At 42.6% G+C, this 21,966-nt stretch overlaps 2 protein-coding genes across 2 annotated transcripts; both read right to left on the bottom strand.

Annotated features, from left to right (window-relative positions):
- Window positions 1-7,363: 7,363 nt before the first annotated feature.
- On the bottom strand, window positions 7,364-15,100 carry LOC109487618 (CMP-N-acetylneuraminate-poly-alpha-2,8-sialyltransferase-like; the record flags this gene model as incomplete). The annotated part of the gene is made up of 5 exons (XM_019791622.1): window positions 7,364-8,010; window positions 8,520-9,071; window positions 11,416-11,631; window positions 12,837-12,979; window positions 15,089-15,100. Coding segments are annotated over 5 exons (1,197 nt in total), but the record flags the coding sequence as incomplete, so codon positions are not given.
- Window positions 15,101-17,794: 2,694 nt separating this feature from the next.
- LOC109487831 (alpha-2,8-sialyltransferase 8B-like) lies at window positions 17,795-21,705 on the bottom strand. The gene is made up of 4 exons (XM_019791920.1): window positions 21,536-21,705; window positions 19,784-20,227; window positions 18,751-19,290; window positions 17,795-18,158 (listed from the first exon to the last, which is right to left on the bottom strand). Exons 1-4 carry the CDS (start codon window positions 21,565-21,567, stop codon window positions 17,888-17,890), a joined length of 1,287 nt encoding a protein of 428 aa, XP_019647479.1. The 5' UTR covers window positions 21,568-21,705; the 3' UTR covers window positions 17,795-17,887.
- Window positions 21,706-21,966: the final 261 nt, after the last annotated feature.

Here is a 21,966-nt window from a genome sequence, read left to right as displayed (position 1 = left end):
TTCGCTTTAGTTTATTTCACCGGTAAAAATGGAATGTCTTTGTCAGTAGGGTCTCTGGACGCGGGATCCCTTGTGTATTGTGTAATAAGGCCACACCAAGTAAATTTTATGGATGACGTCCTTTGGAGACCCTAAATATAATGCGATAGGGCGAAAAAAACAAGAAGGGCCCTAAAAAACAAGATGCCTAGATTAGAAATATACTAAGAGACGACAAATGTTAGGACACAAATTGAATGAGGTGACACAGTGTAACAAGCAAGAAGTCTTTTATTCATCATCAAAACAGCAGTAAATCAGGTGGATCAGCAGTTGTCGTCTTGTGCTTTGGGGAGATAGATGGAGCGGTCAGCAAGTTTCTTCAAATGTGTCAGCATGTACCAAACTGAATTCCTAATGGAAGTCTTGCTTGATGCTTCATAAGCTTTGGTCCGTACAAACCTATTTGCGGCACTGTCGTGACTATTTGGTCATAGTTACAGGAAGCGGAATTTCTTGTTTTTTTTTCCAGGAACAGGCCAAAATCAATGCGCGCGCGGACGTCATCCATAAAATTTACTTGGTGTGGCCTAATACAGCGTGCCGCATAATCCTAGGCTCCGCGTTCACCTCTTACACTGTACACCGAGGCATGCAGCAAACTGGACCTACCGACATTAGAAGTCCGGCGCCGAGACATCTGCCACAACTTTGCTAAAGGACTCATTAAGTCAAACACATTCAGAAACTGGTTTCCTCCTTCCCGCGGCGATGTCAGCTCCAGAGACACTAGAAATAAACACCTTCTGTCCACATTCATAGCACGAACAAACAGATACAAGAACAGTCCAATTCCGTACATGATAAAACTACTAAACGAGCAGTAACCTCTCCACATTTAGAAAATTATTACTACATGTAAATATTAATATTTGTACCAAATGCCAATTTGTATATAGCCTTATCTATTGATGTGAAAAGTATGTAATTCAGCCACATTATTTGGCTGCGATGTACTTTTTAAGGATCATGTTGATGTTGATCAAATAAACCAGTCATTCATTCATTCATTCATTCATTCATTAATACAGCATTGTGAGCGTAAGTGGTCGCCCTAGCGAGATGGCATAGAATAATCTGCCCTCAAAGATTGTATATACACCGTGCGCTTTCGTCCATTTAGGCAACACCGTCTTAATTTTATGGATGACATCCTCTAGATCTGAAGACCCCGAAATTAGTGCGCGCGGGCGAATGAAAAAAATTCCGGGCAAAGATAAAAATGCTGCTAAACCGCTGGCATTGTGAATTTGCGGCAGTACATAGTGACGTATACGACAAGCCGGCACATGCTGGCTTTTTGCGGAATTCATGAATCGGCACTGTACGTTTGTAACTCGCCTTCGGCAGCCTGTGAGCTGGGTGCCATCCTCCTGCAAAGCATTCATATACATTCATATATATGGTCAGGCAGGAGTCTAAATCCCTCCTGCTATAAAATTGCAACATGATGTAACCCAACACTAGTTACCATGGTGACAGACGTCAACAAATCAGGTCATTGGCCAGGTCAGAGGTTAGTGTTAGGATCGGAAGAAGAAGAAGAGGAAACGTAGCAAAAACAATATGTTTTCCTTCGGTAAACATAATAATTGTCATGTTTCTGTGCCTTTTTAATGCATCGAAATGAATCATAAATATGTTGTCTTGCCTTTAAAATGCTTCAGCAATTTTCCCAGACGTTCCTTGATGAAGGCTGGGACAATAACGAGATGTAACGACTTTGTTTCATATGCGTGCGTCCCAATTAACGTTACACTTCGCTCTTGCCGTTTAAATTTTTGCGTCATTAATGTTTAACGAGACCCACAAGGAGCCACCAAATGATGATTGCAGCGAATTCCTCGTCATTTGGGATTTTTTTGTCTGGTCTCGTAATCCGGCTAATCCACCGAGCAATTATGCCTACCGGAGCAGAGGATGGCCTTGAAAACAACGCTAATTTCCGACTTATTTTCAATTCAATTCGTAGCGGCGTTTCAGGGCGAGATTGGACTATTACGTCTCTCTATCGTACCTGCACAGAACGCCAAACGAAGACAGTGAAAACCGAGCTTGTTTCGCACACTTTGAAATGAGTTATCAACGCGATATGTACATTCTGGTGAATTTATGTAACAGCCACACGTTCTATTCTCATTAGAACACAGGACAAGCTAGAAAGACGGTCGGCGCCGGCTTACGCCCTTAGTCCCTCCTTAAGCGAGGTCTGAAACGACCTGATCCCTTTAACTGATTCGTATCCGCCCATATCGCCGGGCATATTAATTCTAACGACTCAGGCGAATTACGGTCCTTCATATCATTTTGTTGTGGCGCCGTCGTGTTGATTTTCGGAGTCCTCGCATGGGGCATAGCCTCCTAACGACTCACTAAGATATCGGAGATCGGTCAAATTTGATCAATCATTGATTCAAGACCATTGGCGACGAGGCGGTAGGAACTATAATCAATGGGAATGAATCAAGTTAGACGTAGTTCTGTAGAGGAAGTCGGGGTCTTTTACAATTCCTACATCGACATTTGCGCCAAGACACCGGTCGCATATGTCCTACGATCGGCTTGTGATTGCAAACCGAGGGCATTTTTTTGTTAGCTGATCGTCTTACGATGGTACTACAATCGTCTTACGATCGTCTTAAGATGGTAGTACGATCGTCTTAAGATGGTAGTACGATCGTAAGCGTCTTAAGATGGTAGTACGATCGTCTTACGATATGGTAGTACGATCGTCTTACGATGGTAGTACGAACGTCTTACGATGGTAGTGCGATCGTCTTACGATGGCAGTACGATCGTCTTACGATGGTAGTGCGATCGTTTTACGATGGTAGTACGATCGTCTTACGATGGTAGTACGATTGTCTTAAGATGGTAGTACGATCGTCTAAAGATGGTATTACGATTGTCTTACGATGGTCGACGCATTCTTTCGACGTGTCTTGCATGCAAATCCAGCTGTCTTGTCACGGAATAGGCTGTCTTAGATAGTCGGCGGTTGGTTCTGTTACAGTCTGCTTAAATGTCCTACGACATGAAAATTGTACCACGACATTCTACAAACATGACAGCACCGTAAAGTATCCATGTGACTGACCTCGGTAAATACAATAACTGGGGGAAATCTAGGATGTATACAGGTGAATTAAACGGACGACATACACATTGCGAGCCAGCTTTCAGATGGATGGACCGAACGACTTCTGCATTTACCCGACGCAGCAACTCTGTTGCTAATTGTTATATAGCCTCCTCTTCATGATAGATGGGGCAGCATCCAAACGCAGCGGATGACTGATGGCTTCCTCTGGATCGGCAGACTTGTTAAAATAATCCCAGAACAACATTATAGACAAGCGGTGCGTATTATTGTGACTAGAGGTAGAGCACATCAGTCATGTCAGACTGTGCGTTAGGCTGTACACTGACAAATACTGGAACGAAGTGGTGTTGGTGGAGGACCGCTGGAGCACGAAAAATATGACGAGGAGGGAGGTTATATTCTAAACGAATAGTCATGTATCCTTTTCATTTATTCTCCAAAGATGTAACGTTCTACCCTGTCAACATGCTGTTTCTTTTATTGTTTGACGGGGACCTCACACAGCGTGTGTGTGTGTGTGTGTGTCTGTCTGTGCGTGTGTGTGTGTGCCTGTGTGTGTTGTGTGTGTGTGTGTGTTGAGTGTGTGTGTGTGTGTGTGTGTGTGTGTGTGTGTGTGTGTGTGTGTGTGCCTGTGTGAACTGTAAACATGTGTTGAGTGTGTGTGTGTACTATTTGTGTGTGTGTGTGTGTGTGTGTCTGTCTCTGTGTGTGTGTACCTGTGTGTGTTGAGTTTGTGTGTGTGTGTGTGTGTGCCCGTGTGAACATGTGTTGAGTGAGTATATGTGTGTGTGTGTGTGTATGCGTGTGTATGTGTGTGTATGCGTGTGTATGCGCGTGTGACTCTCTTCCTCTTCCTCCCCCTCTCTTTATGTGACACTATGATCGTGTCAGTGTATGAGCGTTCCCCCCTTAGAAATATCTATTCACCCCCCCCCCCACATCGGGACACTGATATCACATTAAAGCCTTGATAATTCGACTAATAACTTATTAAGCTGCAATACTGGTCTACATTAAGCTTTATGGTCCCCGTTTTCCTACCAAGGTACCAATCTGGGCCATAAGGACTTAGCGTTATCGCCAGGCCGACTGACCATATATGTAGCATTAGAACACATTTTCCCCTAGGTTCGATATTGTCTGCCCTCCCAACTACTGGTATGTAAACGAACGCCATAATAGTACTTTACGACATAAGCATTTCATGGCAGAAATTTGCATCTCTGTTGTAGATATGATGATAATTATAAGTTTATTGCAAAGTGTTGCCCAATGGTTATTGGAAGTACATGTAATTACCCAATAACGTTATGTTTTCGGAGGCGTTCGTGTGTGTGTGTGTGTGTATGTACGTGTGTGTGTGTGTGTCTCTCTGAGTGTGTGTGTGTCTGACTGTCTGTCTGTCTGTCTGTAAACAAGATAACTCAAAAACGCTTGAATGTATTGTCTTGACATTTGGTACGGAGGTAGGTCTTGATGAAACCTCGAAATGATTACATTTTGGGCCGCCTGGTGGCTTATTTTGGTACTGCAGCTTAATCTCCGGTTTTGATATCTCATGATCTGGACATTCTACCATCACGAATTTTGCATGGTAGATAGTTATTTTGCTGAGGAAGAAGTGATGTGAGTTTGGGCCCCCTGACACCTTGTTTGGGAACTGCAGGGGCATTTGTTTAAAAATTGTTTCGAAGGGGATAACATGAGAACCGGTTGAGGAATCGTCATGATTTTTAGTATGTAGGTAGCTTAGGTGATGTTAAACATAATTTGAACATAATTAGATGACAATTGTGCAAATGCGTTTCTAATTTGCATAATCAATGGTAATTAATTTGGTGAAGGTATGAACTTGTGGAACTCTAGTAAGATGTGCTTTTACATATTAGAAAGCCCTGTTCACAAATCCCTCTCTTGCGTATTTGGAACCAAACACTTTGAAAATGGTACACAATGCTTATCACTCACCGCCTGGCCTTACACACTCAGCTTTTTACTTACAAAACTGTACGAAAGCCCATAGGGACATTTCTCTCAGACCTTTGGGCCTTCGTAGTCGAACATGTCAGCGCATTCCCCATGCATCCAACAGATGGTTTCGTTCCAAGAGTCATGAAAATCCATAAATACGAGTGAGGTTGCGCGGAAACTAACCTGACATGCCCAATACTCCACGGACACCACGGAAGATGTGAGGAAATTAGGTCTTAATGAGATTTTAAAGTAATTAGCACTCGGGTGTCTGCTAAGTATTAATCGCTTCTAATTGGTTTATGCATGCAACTGCCGATGACCTAAATATGTCTGCGCCCCGTTTTAAGCTATGAATTCCAGATGTTTTAAAATCGATGTAACCAAGGAGCATAATTTTAAAAATGGGATCCTCCTTGTTACGTTCGCTCAGTTTTCTGAAAGTTTTGGTAAAGATGGCGACTTCATTTTCTCGAAATACCAAAATATGAACTTATATATATATGCTTATAGAATATATACTTCGTATTTGTTTGTTTCGCTTTTAGGCATAACACACTGGTCTTGTACAGTAAGGCAGTGTAAGACCGGACGGTAAGGTTTGAACCAATATGGGAGATATGTTACCCAATTCGGCAGTATTTTGCCATCTACTTTAATAGTACCATGAGTTGACAATCACGGATCCTTTTGTAGTTTTTGATAGAAAGAGAAATCAGTTATAAGATAAAACGTCACAGGATCGGAATCAGGGGGCATTCAAGCAGTTTGTCACTGATCAGAACGCTTCCACACTATCTAGCAAACCCTGGAGGTTTGAGTCCCCAACTCACTTACGCCCCCTTGTAGCAACGACTGGTATAGCACTTTCCTAACGCATTCATTGTGGACCACAGCGTAACTAACGGACTGAGACTCTTTCCAGTAGCGTGCATGTCGGGTGAGCGACAATAGCTGGGATTCGAACTCCCAACCTTCTAGTCCAGAGGCAGGGTCGCTAGTTTCTGGGTTACGCACGCTATGCGATTTTACCGCGATAACTGGTACATGTATTTGGGTATATTTTTTATACCACTCATGTCGACAGTTTTCCATATGTCATACACATATAGTCGGCCACAGAAAATCGCTGAATCGCTGACTTTTGCGCACAAGCACGCTGCGGCGTTTCGTTGACAATTAAACATAATGTAATTAAGGAGGAACAATAAAGCAATAGTCGAGTCCCACTGGCGCTGTGTTCATTATTTGAATCCCTTGTAGAGTTTGTGTAATTTTATTTGATGTCGCTGTTTGGTCTCAGAGGGCGACACTGGCTCCCTTGTTTTTTTAACCGGAGGCGTAGACAAGCTACGCCACCTGCGCACACTCAAGAAGATATGATGACTACAGCTAATTGTCTTAACCTTAATATATAATAATAATCTTCAGCTGCTAAAAAGAATGTAGCCATGTGTGCGTAAAAATGTTCCAGGGAATAATTCGAACTTGTGCCACACTTTCAAACGTCAGAATTGATGTGGTTTTGCAATTTTTTGTTTTGTTTCGGGGCACCAAATTGTGGCACATTTTGTATTGAAAAGTTTATTTTCTCGGGTTTGTATAGCATAAATAAAATACTACGGCCTCGGTCCCAGCCCTCCTGCCGGTCGAATGGTATTCTATATTGACAACCCATACATGGTTGTCCTGTTGAGTGTCTAGTACTTTACCTTTTTTTCTATTCCATAATTTTTCACCAGACATGGCGACGGCACACTCAAGTTTTTCCAAGTTATTTTTATGCCGCAATCAACACAGACAAACGTACGGACAACAGAAATACTCATTTTCACTTGATTTACTTTACCTTTGTCCAATGGAGATTTTTCTCTGGTGTCTTTTTCGTTCTATCTTCTTCCGCAACGCTTTAAGAGCTCCCCCAACAACGTACGTACATAGTACATTCCAAATGATGATGGAGACAAAACGTTGACACCCTGGGAGCATGAGTGTTAGTACTGACAGCTGGCGCTGACATTGATGTGTAACATGAGACTCCAACATACAACTTCTCTCCCTTAGTGCACCATCTGGACATGCATTCTCACGTTACCACAGATAAATTACTCATTTTAATGCTAATTAACACACTGTCATAGAAAACAGAGCGGGAGAGAAATTTGCTGACTGACACGAATGTTTTCTTGTTTTTCTTTTAATTGTGTTTTCTTCTGACGAAAAATGGCTATTGGAAGGGCCCTGGGCTGATTTTTTGGGTACCACCCAGAAAATAATAGACTCATCTTGGGGCTTGTTTCTGCAGTTTACTTGAAGGACGACATTCGAAAGAAAATGGAGAAGATGCAAATTAGGTAGTCTGAAATCTTCGATTACATTTAAAAGACGTTGCACTCAATTTCTGGGCACTTATAAGGTAGGGTCACACTTGTCCACGACATGTCTTAGCAAGCCATGGCGGTGGAGCTTCTGAAACATGTCGAACTCTCCCTTCATCTTGTCACTGGTCAGAACGCTTCCACACGATCTAGCAAACCCTGGAGATTTGAACCCCAACTCACTTACGCCCCCTTGTAGCAACGACTGGTATTGCACTTTCCTAGCGCATATTCATTGCGGACCATTATAACGTAGGATCACACTTGTCCACAACATGTCTGAGCAAGCCCTGGCGGTGGAGCTTCTGAAACATGTCGAACTCTCCCTTCATCTTGTGCGCTGAGTGGGGCTTTTTGACGCCGTCGTAATAATGGTAGGGGATGGGTCTCCCATCGACGTCCGGGAAGGGGAAGTACCCGTACATCGAGATCCGGTCGCAGAACGTCGAGGCGAGACCAAACACGTTCAGACCGGTGGACGGAAGAGTCCATCTCCTGCCTCCCATTTTGGACCACAATCTGGAGGGAAAGTAAAGACATAAGAACCATCTAAATGCTATCACTATGTTCATCTGTGATGGTAGTTACATGTTTAAAGTTAAACTTTTGGTCCTTGAGAGGGGTGAAGGAAGCCATATACATCAGGGCCCATCACCCTTCATTGAACTGCGACGGGCGCCGACATCGTCCACCAGATACCTTTGACCCAGTGTTGACGTCACACTTCAAAGAAGCCACGTGGCAAGCTTCACTGGGTCAGTCTACTGAGGAATACCAGAGTAACTGGTCGAAAGCTCTAGGTGAGAGAATTTTTGTGTTGGACCTAAAGTTTTAACTTTAAACAGCTTTCATCTAAATGAATTTTCATTATTAACGCTAGAAATACGTTTCACAGCTGTTGAAAGTGCATATATGACACTTTTTCTACACTCCTTCATTCTAATTCAACGGTGATTACCGTAACTAACGTCAAGTTACACAAAATGTCAGTTTTATTTTCTTTAAGTCCGAAAATAACATTTTCGTACCCTTTGGACGACATGTAGGACTGGTGGGAGAAAGCAGGAATCACAGGGACGTTATGTTCCTTCGTTATCATGTAGACAGAGTGCAGGTATCGTGAGTTCTTTTTGCTGTCCGGCAAACTCAGCGAGTAACCGAACACCATGCCTGGGGACGAGCTCAAACGTGCCAACATGGCCGCTCTTATGGCCGGGTTTCTGGCTTTCAGCGCCCTCCGGACGGCTATAAGCCTCGCATGGTTCACCGCAGTAAAGTTCGTTTTCCTCCCCACGTCTTTACTGAAGGGGACCGTTGGCGGCAGGTTAGACCGGATCACGAAGTCGTGCGCGTCGATCTCCGCACCACAGCTGCTGTTGAGAAGTATCCCTCCGCTGCCCACCACTGCGCATGTCCGGTAATGTGTGATGGGAGTGCGTACTACGTCACAGGTTTTGCGGTTCTCGCCCGTGGAGTTTTTCATGGTGAAAGACTTGATGTTACAGTCTCTTTTAAACGCCTCAAGGTCCCTGTAGTCTATGACGTGTCTGATGGGGTTGAAGTAGTTTCTGCTGATTTTCCTGTTAAAGAAGAAATTGGTTATTTTTTACTCAGGTTATCTTTTAGTCACACACGCAAAATTCGTGATCGTAGCATGTCCAGATCATGAGACATCAAAGCCGGAAGTTCAGCTGCAGTATCAAAATAAGCCACCAGGGGGCCAAAAATGTAATCATTTCCAGGTTTCATCAAGACCTACTAACGTACCAAATATCAAGACAATCCATTCAAGCGTTCTTGAGTTATCTTGTTTACAGACACACGCACGCACGCACGCGCGCGCGCGCGCACACACACACACACACACACACACACACACACACACACACACACACACACACACACACACACACACACAACCCAAGACCATAGGGTGTCTGCTACAGGACCAGTTACCATGGTCGTTTCACTACAACCAAGCATTTATCATCATCATCATCATCATTCATCCTCCGAAGAGGTGGAGCGGACAAAGTTTGATCACCAGAACTGCTTGTCGTTCATTGTTGAAATAAGTTAAATTTCTTAAGTGTTATGTTTGGACGTCCAATCCTTCCCTTCGTGTCAGGGTTCCAAAGTAGAAGCCAACTAGCTGGCTGGTTCTTTGCTACGTACTACATGACCGGCCAAGCTTAGTCGTCGACATTTAACTACTGTAGTTACATTTGGTAACGATTCGTATAACTGTTCATTACCTCCATGAAATGTGTCATGGAGGTTATATTTTCAGTTGCGTTTATCTGTCCGTCCGTCCGTCCGTCCGTCCTTCCGTCTGTCTGTTGGTCAACAAGATAACTCAAGAACGCATGGATGGATTGGTTTCATACTTGGTGTGTTGGTAGGGTGTGACAAAAACTGGAAATGATGAGATTTTGGTCCCCCTAGTGGCTTCCCTTGGTACTGCAGCGCAACTTCCGGTTTTGATATCTCGCGATCTGGACATGCTAGGGTCATGAAATTTTGATGGAAGGTAGCTCTCGTGCTTGGGAAGAAGTCATATGAGTTTGGGCCCCCTAGCGGCTTGTTCTGGAACTGCAGGGCACTTTCTGGCGAAATGTTTAAAAGCCAATAAGTCCAGACAGGAACAACATATTTTCATTATTCTTGGTGTGTAGGTAGCTGAGAGAGAGATGTACATAATTAAATGCAAATTATGCAAATGAGGACTTTATTTGCATAATCAATGAGGAAATTCTATAATTACAGTGTTTTACATTATCTCGCGATCTGGACAAGCTAGGGTCATGAAATTTTGATGGAAGGTAGCTCTCGTGCTTGGAAAGAAGTCATATGAGTTTGGGCCCCCTAGCGGCTTGTTCTGGAACTGCAGGGCACTTTCTGGCGAAATGTTTAAAAGCCAATAAGTCCAGACAGGAACAACATATTTTCATTATTTTTGGTGTGTAGGTAGCTGAGAGAGAGATGTACATAATTAAATGTAAATTATGCAAATGAGGACTTTATTTGCATAATTAATGAGGAAATTCTATAATTACAGTGTTTTACATTATACTATGTAGCCTATGGCAGGCGGAACTTCAACAGATACTAATTATGCAAATGATGACCTAATTTGCATAATTAATGTGAAAATTCTATGATTTCGTAATGGTGAATGATGAGAATGCCATACTTGGGACATCTGTAAGTTAATCGAAAGTTAACATACATCACGATGCATATATCATGTTAATGCAGAGGTCATTTGAACAATTAAAGAAGAAATTTACATTTACATATCAAGATCATATTTCATGGAGGTATGAGGTCTCGGAATTCTAGTTAGTAGTATGTTTCCACCATGGTGTATTGAAAACTACTCGCAGCATCTTCGTGTAGATTCCGTTTAGTTCCTATTCATAGCCCATGATTCTGACCCATACAAAAGAATTGTTTCAATACATGCCTTAAACACTTTGATCTTACAAGCATTAATCCTCTTATAAGGCCACAGCAATTAAATTTTATGGATGACATCCTCCGCAAATTCCAAATCTAATGCGAAAAAAAAACAAGGCGGACCGAAAAAACAAGGTTCTTACCATCTAAAATTTTGACTCAATCATTGTACACATTATTTTTATTCAGTAGGAACATGACATATACACAGCCAGCATCACATATCCCTGCACTGCATCAAAGTAAGAAACAAAACATTAAATCAGAGCCTTTCCTTGTCCTCTCTTCATAGTTATATGTTATACACCTTACGGCATGGCAACAGACATCTTTGCCCATTTTTGACATGTTGACCACTGTCAGAAGGCAACAAACTTTCTTGTTTTTTTCCAAAATCGGGCGAAAATTTATGCGCGCGCTGATGTCATCCATAAAAATTACTTGCTGTGGCTTAAAGATACTCACTGCATGGCGTATATTCTTGTCATGTTGAAGTGCTGCTCTATTCTCGTCATGACAGGATGACTTGTAGAAGAGAACGGCCAGCGCCATCTACTCCTGATCTTGATCTCGATCCTGGGCAGTCCCGCTAGGCTCTCGTTCCACAGTCTCGCGAGACTTTCCAGGCTTCTGTCCCACGTGTCGTGACCACTCTGCAGCGCTCTCTCGCGGAGTTCAGTGCTATTGCAGAGAGATGAAGACGAATTGACGAAATTGCAAGTTCTACATGATGATCTGCATTTCCAGGCTAATCTTGTTTAAATGTATCCCTCCTTCTTCAATTTGTCTTTAAATAATGCCCATCAGACATGAAAATGTCTACAACCACGTGCAACTGGATGGATTTGGAAAACTGTCAGATGTTTCAAGTAGCATTCTTGCATAGAGTGACCCTTCTCAGCAACCTACAGAGCCTATATAGTAGACTCTACTTTTGACTTGCGCAACTTGTCTGACCAAGCCAGTATTAATCTTTTACTGAGGGGTTCGCCCCTTTTACGTCTTGATGTTAAAAAAAATTCTGATTATTACTTAAACCTTTATACTGAATACCCAACGATTTACAGTTGCAGAATGATTTATATCGCCGTTAGTCTTGTATATATAAACGCTCATTTGTTGTCTCGTCATTGTCATGTCTGTAATTTGTATTCTATGTCAGGGGTGTGATTAATATAAGCTTCGGCTAGAGTTTCCACCTCTGTGTCTTGTACCATGTCTTGTACTTTGTTGTTTCAATAAATAAAAAATAAATAAAAAAAGTAGCATTCACTACTTTTTGCCAGTGACGTTTCAAGTAGCATCCACTACCTTTCCCCACTGATGAAACATAGTGGATGCTACTTGGAGGTGAAACGTCTGACGGTTTTCAAAATCTATCCAGTTGCTTGAGTAACTTGGTATTCTTGTGTATGTTGTGTGTGGCCTTCATCGACGCATCTACAAACATGCGTTTGTCCGCGCACACCGAACATTTGCGGCCGTTAGGCCACGCCAATTTAATTTGTTGTTTCTCGGATCGCCCTGTCCATTTTTTTCTGATTTGCAAAAAAAAAAATTTTTGTTTCTAAATTAAGTGCAAAATGCTCAATTAAAGACATATTTTGGCCCCAACAGTTGAAGAAAGTCCTTTTCTTCCTAGTTCTTAAAGTTTTTGAATGTAACAATGCAATTTTGTTTCATTAAAAGTTCAAAATTGTTTTGATAATAAACCAGCCTGATATGTTCACTTCATGGCTCGTATTGTAACATTTCCGGCTATCATGGGGTGCCTTGGCCTGTTTTCTCTAATTTTTATTTCGCCCTGTCGCTTCAATTTTTTTCTTAAAAAATCCAAGAAACAACAAATTAAATTGGTGTGGCCTTATCGTCTGTCTTTTCCTCACCTGATCGCCATGCTGTACTGGAGGTTGGAGTTGAAGTCGATTGCCTGGTAGTAGTATAGCATGGACAGTACGACTAGCGACACTAAGGTGCAGTACACCACGACAATCTTCGCAAGTAAGCGCATCCCTGGCGACCAACGAATCTACAGGAAGACAGATAAATGTACATTATGAAGCAAGTTTGAACGGTTATTTCCAACATAATTAAGATATTAGACTAACCCTAATTCTTGACTGTACAGCTCTAGTCTTAGATTTCTTGTAAATTACGGTTCAAAATTTCAACTTGCACACGCACGCAAGCAAAATTTCAACATGCACACGTACGCACGCACACAAACACGCACATACATACACATACACAGACACGCGCGCACACACACACACACACACACACACACACACACACACACACACACACACACACACACACACACACACACACACACACACACATACATACAAACCACAGACACAGACACACACACTCACAGACTCTCCAACACTGTCCTGCCACTTGCTACAACACAATAGGGTGTCTGATGCAGCACCAGTAACCATGGTGACAGACGTCTCGTCCAGGTCATTGACCTTTTGTGTTTGGAGAAGAATAAGAAGTAGGAACAGAGCAAAAACAATTGTTGTTCGTTGTCCTTTTGTATTCATACAAACAAACAAACAAAAAAACAAACAAAAGAAACACACAAACAAAAGAAACACACAAACAAAAGAAACACACAAACAAACAAACAAACAAACCAAAAATGAACAGAGGACTGACCATAAGAAAGTGGCGCAAGGTTCGCAGGGTGCGTCTGACCCATCTTGAGGTCCTAATACTGGTAGGGAAACCCTTTCCTAGTTGTCTCTTCTTCAAACTCATCCGGGAGATGCGGTTTAGTTACTTAGACAAGGAGAACATCTTCATAAAAACTAGAAAAAAAAAGGAAAGAAACAAGGGAGATATACAGATGTGACCATTGCTATCATGTTACAGTTTGTTTTTGCTTTCACCCTTATTTACTTATCCAAATTGTTTTGTTTTGTTTTTTGTTTTAATATTCCAGCATGTAATCACCAGACGTGGTGACGACACACTCAAGTTTTTTCAACTTATATTAATGCCGCCACCAACACAGGGGACAAATACAGGACAGGACAATACTCATTTTCACCTGAGCTAAGTGAGGAAAGTCGTGTAAAGTGCCTTTCCCAAGGGCACAAGACCGGTGGCATGTCAGGACTCGAACCCGGGACTCTTAGTTCCGAGTCGCGCACTCTGCCGCTACGCCACGCGACCCCACAAATTGTTTGCTGTGTCTACAACTGTAAACCAGATGGCTACAATATACATGTGCTATAATTCTACACTATAATTCACACATGGGGAACATAGTTACCTTGAATTTCTATACATTGTATATGCCCGTTTTTTTTTCTTTTGGGGTAGCGGCAGAAAAAAGGGGGGGCATATATAGAGAGGTAACGATCTTCCCCTGTGAGCAACCTCTTCTTAGAGACTACTATACTTCCTCCATACTTCTTTATACAGTACAATTGACACACCCTCCCGCTGGATTAGGGATGATTCACTAACTACCCCTGAGGATGGATCGAAGGGACACTATTTCAAGTGGAGGGGGGTATACAAATTGTGTAAGAGGGTTATAGCTTAAACTTATAATTAAAATTGAAAGGGGTCTCTCTCATTCGAACACAATATTTTCCCTTTGCCCGATTGACAGTATAGATTTTCAGGTCATTTGGTAATTCATACATAGGTGACCGAACAATTGCCCTTTCCAAAACGTCAGGAACAATTGTTCACAACGAAACCAAACGCAAAACAGCTTAACAGTAACCCCTACTACACATTTCTAGAAGTTTTTTTTCCTAAGACTATTGTTATCTCTTGGAAGTGGCGTATTTAGAGCCACGTTTGCAACTGTATTAGCATAGTTTTGTCACACTTACACATGAGTAGGTACCTAGAAGTATGGAAGACGTATGCCCAAGTGTGTGGGTCTTAGATTCTCAACCTGTTATTCATCTTAAACAAATCCACGCGAAGGCCACCGTGTCAACTGTGACCCTCACTCAGGTGTAGGGACTGACACGGTCATCCTACTCGGAAAAATCTGTATCTGTATATCTGTACATGAATCTGTATCCGATTGCAAAGAAAGATGACGAGTGATTGCCATAGAGAGAGAGATGGAAGTATGGTGAAAGATATGGTAAAAGCAGCATACCTGTAACCGAAGATCGGTTCAAAGATGGCGCAAAGACGCAGAATCACCGAGTGTTCAGTTTTGTTACGTCGTGGTGTACAATCTCCATGGCCCTGTCATTCAAAAGAAGTCTCCACCGGACGAACAACGGGGGTTCGAAAATAGTAAAAATTTAGCCTTGTAATTACTAAATAGCTAGAATAATTGGCCAGGGGAGTTAAGCCACGGTAGAGTTCAATTACCCGAGCAGTTAGGAGGCGGAAAATTAACCTTCCCGCGGACTGACTCTCCTCAGTAGCCAACTATTCTTCGCTTTTTTGCCGAATTCTACGATCGGTAGCCTCGTACGAAGGCCTGGTGGAGGCTAGGTTCATCCCCTGTAGCAAGGCCTGGTGGAAGCTAGATGAATCCCCCGTAGGAAGGCCTGATGGAGGCTAGATGAATCATATACTTCAGTAGATAGGACAAGGACAAAAGGCCGTCAGTATAACCTATGACCCCGCTTCGGTTGTGTCACACGTAGTCGTCCTGCAACCTTGTGGTCCGTAGCCCGAGGCAACGCCAAACCTCTACAACACCCACTTATAAAATAGTCCCAATGCCGTTTCACAAACTGTCGTGAAAAAAAAAAACGATTTACAGAAAGCCTAAATTTCAGCTTTCTCCGATGATAGATAGGCCACTTTGGTGACCCGTCGATTAAATTAATAGTTTCGTGACTGCTATATATCAACATCGAATGTGTTGTGGAGACCTCCCCAAACACACCTTTTAAATGTTTAAATTATTCACGGCGCATCCACCCATAATTGAACAATTAATAGGAGGTCAATGGAGGTCTGGGCGTGAGGGTCTGGAGGGGTTTCTGAAGAATCCTGGTTCAGAATGAAGATGTTAAAGCCCCCAATACCGATGCAGTATATCTGACCCTAGTCTAAACAGTGTGTAGAATCGTTATTTGGAAAGATGCAGAGAGAAATATGATATTTGGAAGTGGCATAGACTAATTAATGACTTTATTATGTTCTTTAGTATTTTTCTGTGCAAGTAGGCATGGAATAGAGCATGTATGTATCAAAGTGTCCTGGGTTCAAGATTAAGCTCGCTAAACATACATCAAATCAAGGAGGTTAATATTCAATGATTGGACCTTCTCCCTCAATATATATATATGAAGCATTTTTATACAATGGGCGCTACATTATTTCTCTATTGCTCCAAATGGGTCAATCCCATTCAATTATTCATGATCTTCTGTGAATGGACAGGTTTCCCAGGGGTTTCCAGGAATGTGGGCATAAATGTGTGTCAGAGCAGGGAGACATTCCTGTGGACATTCCATTCCTGTGGACAAAATGCCTGTACAATTCCTAGAATTCTTGCAAACAGCACACAATACTGTACCATTAGGCTCCTCCCTGAGACGTCGCCAAAATGGCTGCAATATTTGGAAAGGGTCTATTAACGACATAATGGCTAGATCAATTAATTTTTACGTAATACATCATGTTGAAAGCACGTCCCTTGTAAAGGGATACAAGACAAATAAAACTTTATTGTTCAACTTGGTTCTGTATAAACATTGTAGCTTAACGTACATTTAGATGTGTAAATAATAATAATCATATCTTTGATGTTACTATCATGAACAAATAAGTTATAAGTCACGCAGAATTCAAAGTGATATTTCGACAATGCACGGGTTATAATATCACACTATACATAGTAAAATTTAGAGACAGTCTTTATTTAGCATACAACAGTGTATGACTGTCTAAATTGTAGGATGGAAGCTCCAAGGCGCTAGTTTACAGAGCTTCAGCTTTTGTTCATTAAAAAAAAAGGATTTCAGTCGAAAACCGTGATAACTACTTTAAGTCGTACGTGATAACAGCTGTCATAAACGTATCACATTATTTCACTACGTACAACAGATCCCAGCACTTCTTATTCTTGTGAACTAATGGGATAGCGACCCTCTATCTCATTAATTCACTAGAAGGAGTACCCATTGTACTCAATATATAAAGTTGCCAATTTCCTACACAACTAATAGTCCAGCGGCATAGCTGGCAAAAGTAGCCGAATTGTGCACTTTTGTCTAAAAGAACCAACTTTGGCACACATGTAGTTGAACATATACGATATACTATACACAAACAAACTTAACAGATTTGTGTACCTTGTACGTAGTAGGTTATGGAGGCATACAAATTTTCAGGGAGAAATATTGATGTTTAATTTTTTGCCCCTCCCCCATAATCAGAGCACTAGAACGCTTCGCCTATTTTGGGGGTTCTAAATTTAAGATGACGTCACGGCGCTTCTGGGCAGAAATTGAGATGCCTGAGCCATATCCAGATTTGTGTAGTATATGTTCAACTACATGTGTGCCAGATTTGGTGCTGTTAGACAAAATTGCACAATTTTTCAGCTTAAGTAAAATTAATATGACAAACTATCTAACACAAAAGGTCCACTGCAGCAACATAGGGACCCCCCACGAGGCCCGTTTTCGAACTTGACCTTGGCCTCTACAATGGTAGCTTGCCTACCAAAAATCATGAACATCTGTTTAAATATACTCGAGTTATTTTGCTCACAAGCCACAAACACAAAAAAGTCCACTGCAGTGACGTACGGACCCCCCGCGAAGCCCAAACTTGCACTTAGCATTGGCCTCAACAACGGTAATCTGCCTGCCAAAAATCATGGACGTCGAACAATGCCTTCAAGAGTTATTCCGATAAATCCGCAGTCACCCACAATGCGGCGAGACAATTTCATAGTCTTTCTGACGAAGACAATAATGATCAATAATCAAGTCTGTTCGCAGGGACCTATGACGTGTCGGATGATCCCGAGATCGTGCAGCGTCCTGAAGATCATGAACTCGTTGGCCATGTTGTGTGAGCCCTCTGCCAGCTTCTGGTCGTAGTAGTGGTAGGGAAGCTTCTTGCCGTGTATGTCCGAGTCGAAGGGGAAGTACCCGTACAGCGAGATCCGGTCACAGAAGGACGAGGCCAGCCCCATCACGTTCAGACCCGTGGACGGGAGGTGGTTCTTCTTACCAGACAGTAGATACCACATCCTAAAGGGCAAACAATAGAACAACACTAGAAAGGTAACAAAACAATCTTCACTGGGTCAGTCTACTGAGGAAGACCAGAGTGACTGGTCGAAAGCTCTAGGTGAGAGAATTTTTTTGTGTTGGAACAAAAGTTTTAACTTTAAACTAGAAAGGTAACATTTGCAAAGCAAATGCATAATGTTTACCTTCGCATATGGTCTGCTCTGTTAATTCTTACTCAAACACATTCACATATATGGTGACAGGAGTCTAAATCCTTCCTGCTTTTTTGTTGGAATTAGAGAAAATGACGTACCTTCTATCTTTCTACCTTCTATCGAAGAATACCTTCTATCTCCTACTCGCACGGTCGCATTACGTATATTAGAACGATAGAAGGTACCTCATTTTCTCTAATTCCAACAAAATGCACTTAATGCATGCGCTTTATACTAGAGAAATAATTCAAAACAATAGTTGACCAGTTTGTCGATAGAACTTGTTGGAAATATTACATCGAGGAAGGGGGAGGGGGTGGTCTTACGTCATATCCGTGACTTTTACTAGGCATTATGGGAAGTGTGAAATTGGTGAATTGCACCAGTCTACCCACCCTTTGCTGTCCATGTACGATCGGTGGGCGAACGCGAACGTGACCGGCAGGCCTCTCTCCCTGACGGTCCGCGCCGTCCCCGTCATTCTCCTCTGGTTCCGCTCGTCGTTAAGACTCAGTCCGTACGCGAACACCATCCCAGGAGAGATCCGGAACCGCGTGAACACGTCGTCAAGAACGCGCGGATTCGTCGACTTCAGCTGGTCCCTGACTTGGATGAGGCGCTCGTAATTGACCGCCGTGAAGTTGGTCCTGATGCCGACGTCTCGCCGGTAGGGTAGCGTGGGAGGGAGGTTGGAACGGACGACGAAATCGTGCGCGTCTATTTCGGCGCCGCAACCGCTGCTTAGGAGGATGCCTCCGTTTCCTACCACTGCGCACGTGCGGTACTGTTTTATGGGAGTGCTGACGACGTCACAGGGTCTTGTCTTGGAAGTCTTTAAGGTGAAGGTGGAGTAGTTACAGTATCTCTGGAACTTGTACAGTTCTCTGAGGTGGATGACGTGTCGTCTTGGGTCGTAGAAGCGTCGACTTAAATTCCTGAAGGTGGTAGAAGATTTTTTTAACGAGTATCAGGCAAACAGCACAATTGCTTATATAAAGCCTTCGAAATGGGAAATTTTAGACTTTTTGGAACTGTTTCGGATATCCCTCAATTTATCGGAACAGAATTGTATGATCATGGGGAAATACCCGAATGAATTACATCATAGAATAGATTATTACGCATTCGATCGTATGGCGTAATTCACTTACATGTAGGCATTGCACAATGGTCATGGTTTATGTTTCATACCTCGATTACACAGTACACATTCCTGGTGACCCTATACCACATCTAGCCTGTGAAACCCAAGCTCGGGGGGGGGGGGTCTCCCTAAATTCTGGGAGCGAAAATCTTGCGAAAAGCGAGGTTCAGTTAGGCTATACCACATCCTACCACCCACAATATATACCAGGGCTCAACAGTTATGATAACGATGTATGAAAATGGAAAGATACGTATATATCATAGATCATAGATTGAACTTACTGCAAGGCTTGGCAAAGTTTTACGTTCCAGTGTTTCTCTATTCTTTGTATTATGGGGTTGGTGCTGGGCTGACTGGACTGATCTTCTACCGTGTCTAACTCAGGTACATCTGGTAGGGGAGTCTCTGTTTTACTCCACAGAGCCTTCAGGGCTGGCAGCGGGTTGAAGCTCCACTCGTCCGAGTCAGAATCTTCTTCTTCTTCTTCTTCTGAAAATGTCTCTTCTGAGTCTGTTTCAGTTGAGTCTGTGTCATGCGTGCTGCCGTTTACGAAATCTTGCAGAATTTCTTCCGAATCTGTGCCGTCGGTTTTGGTGATGACCGTCTCCTCTTCGCTTCCAAGTCGAATTCCGTGTAGAAGCACGTACGGAAGTATTAACAGACACGGGAGTAAGACGATCAGGACAATGTTGAAGGGGGTCTTGCGAAATCCAAACAGTCTGCTCCTAAAAACATTGCACTTTGTGAGTAAAGAGACTCTTTTTACACAACCAAGTGTTTTATTCAGCCGACGTTTCGGTGACCGTCGATCTATTAGTGTAGCCTCTACCAGGCTTGAGGAGGCGGCTGGAAAGAGTAGAAATCGGCCAAAATAGAGAGAGTTCGTCGCCCCACAAATGTTCTCTCAACGGCCAAACTCCCTTGGCATGCTTATCTCTCTATTTTGGCCGATTTCTACTCTTTCCAGCCGCCTCCTCAAGCCTGGTAGAGGCTACTATTAGTGTTCCTCAGGGCAATTCTGACTGGTTCACACTGCAGCACATGTGTCGCTGTTAGATGCATTCCCAAACGTACAATATTTACATATCTACACACATGCGTGATTACAGGGAACTGTATCTACAATGCGGTCCCAAATGTACAGGAGTTGGATATAGTTATGAAACAAAAGCATATGTGTAGGTATGTACGTCAGGAAATGCAGATCTATAGCAGCGACACCTGTGCTGCAGTGCAATGTGAACCAGTCAGAATTGCCCTGAGGAAGGTGACAGACGGTCACCGAAACGTCGGCTGAATAAAAGACTTGGTTATGTAAAAAGAGTCTCTTTACTGAGTGACTTACCAACCTGATGAAACTATGCACGGATTGAACTTTGTGTTAAAGTGGGACAGAAAAATCTCCAAGCAGAAGAAGGATTTGGATAATTATATGTGTTGTATTGTGGCCACTTTTCCCCTAAATTAGATCATTTTCCACTAAGAATATGCTAGTTTCGGTGTTCTCAATAATCAAATCAACATGGCCTATTTAAATGGAAATATCAAGGTCTTTTTAGTGCCGATCATATCGCACCCCCAGGCGACTGGATCGTTAAAATGAGTCGTCAAATGACGGGCGAAAATTTGAAGAGTTGAACACAGCAAAAACACATGAGGAGGCTGACAAAAATGAATTTTGAGGCCGAGAGAATTTTTTTAATTACTGATTTTAACGCTGTTACAATTCAAAGCTAAGTGACTGTACTCTAGTGTTTAATACATGAGGAAGTTACAAAGAGTTACAAAATGTTGCCAAGCAAGATATCACGTGTGATAAGCTAGCATTTGGGAACTTATAATATACTCAAAAACTCACACAACATGTAAACACGATTTTCAAAGATATATTTAACCTCTCAAACTTCGTGACCACATTTTACTGTCTGTAAACTAACTTTGTGTGTTTAGTTTCCCTGTTATCGCCGCCCAGTCGACCTACAAGACCTTACCACCCCCCTCCCCAATTGAAACCCTTATAATAAGGCACTAACCTGGTGGAAAGGTACTGAAAGCGTCGTTTCATTGTCGCTCTGGTGTCTGTGTGAGACTTTTCCTCCAAGTATACACAAAGATCAAGTCACAATTGTCACATTTTGGGGACAAGGTTAAGCTGATTTAGACGAGACTACTCGTCGGTGTTTTGGCACAGCCGCCATTTTTAATGAGGTTGATTGTGTCGGCATTCGGCAATCCCCCAAAAACTGGTCGGACGTGTGCCGAGAGATCACTCAGAATACTCGTCTTGCCTGCGGTGGTCACGAAGAAAACGTCATCGGGACTGACCTTGGAGCAGTTTAGGAGGGCTATTATCTTTCTTAACAATCATCATAAAGAAACGAGAAGAAGCCGAACCTCTGTATTAGAGTAGTTTTAGAGCTAATGTTTCCGTATCAGCATGCCCGTAGCCGAGGGGGGGGGGGGG

This window comes from Branchiostoma belcheri, unplaced genomic scaffold, assembly GCF_001625305.1.
Source record: "Branchiostoma belcheri isolate BF01 breed outbred unplaced genomic scaffold, Haploidv18h27 scaffold9, whole genome shotgun sequence".
Classification (NCBI taxonomy): Eukaryota; Metazoa; Chordata; class Leptocardii; order Amphioxiformes; family Branchiostomatidae; genus Branchiostoma; species Branchiostoma belcheri.
The sequence above is the reverse complement of the archived record's forward strand: the minus strand, read 5'-3'. Positions and strand labels throughout refer to the sequence as shown.

Coding starts and splice junctions, on each gene's coding strand:
- LOC109487831 (XM_019791920.1), bottom strand. CDS start 21,567: ATGAAACGACGCTTTCAGTACCTTTCCACCAG. Junction 20,228..21,535: donor TTTCAGTACCTTTCCACCAG/GTTAGTGCCTTA, acceptor CAATGTTTTTAG/GAGCAGACTGTTTGGATTTC. Junction 19,291..19,783: donor AAACTTTGCCAAGCCTTGCA/GTAAGTTCAATC, acceptor TACCACCTTCAG/GAATTTAAGTCGACGCTTCT.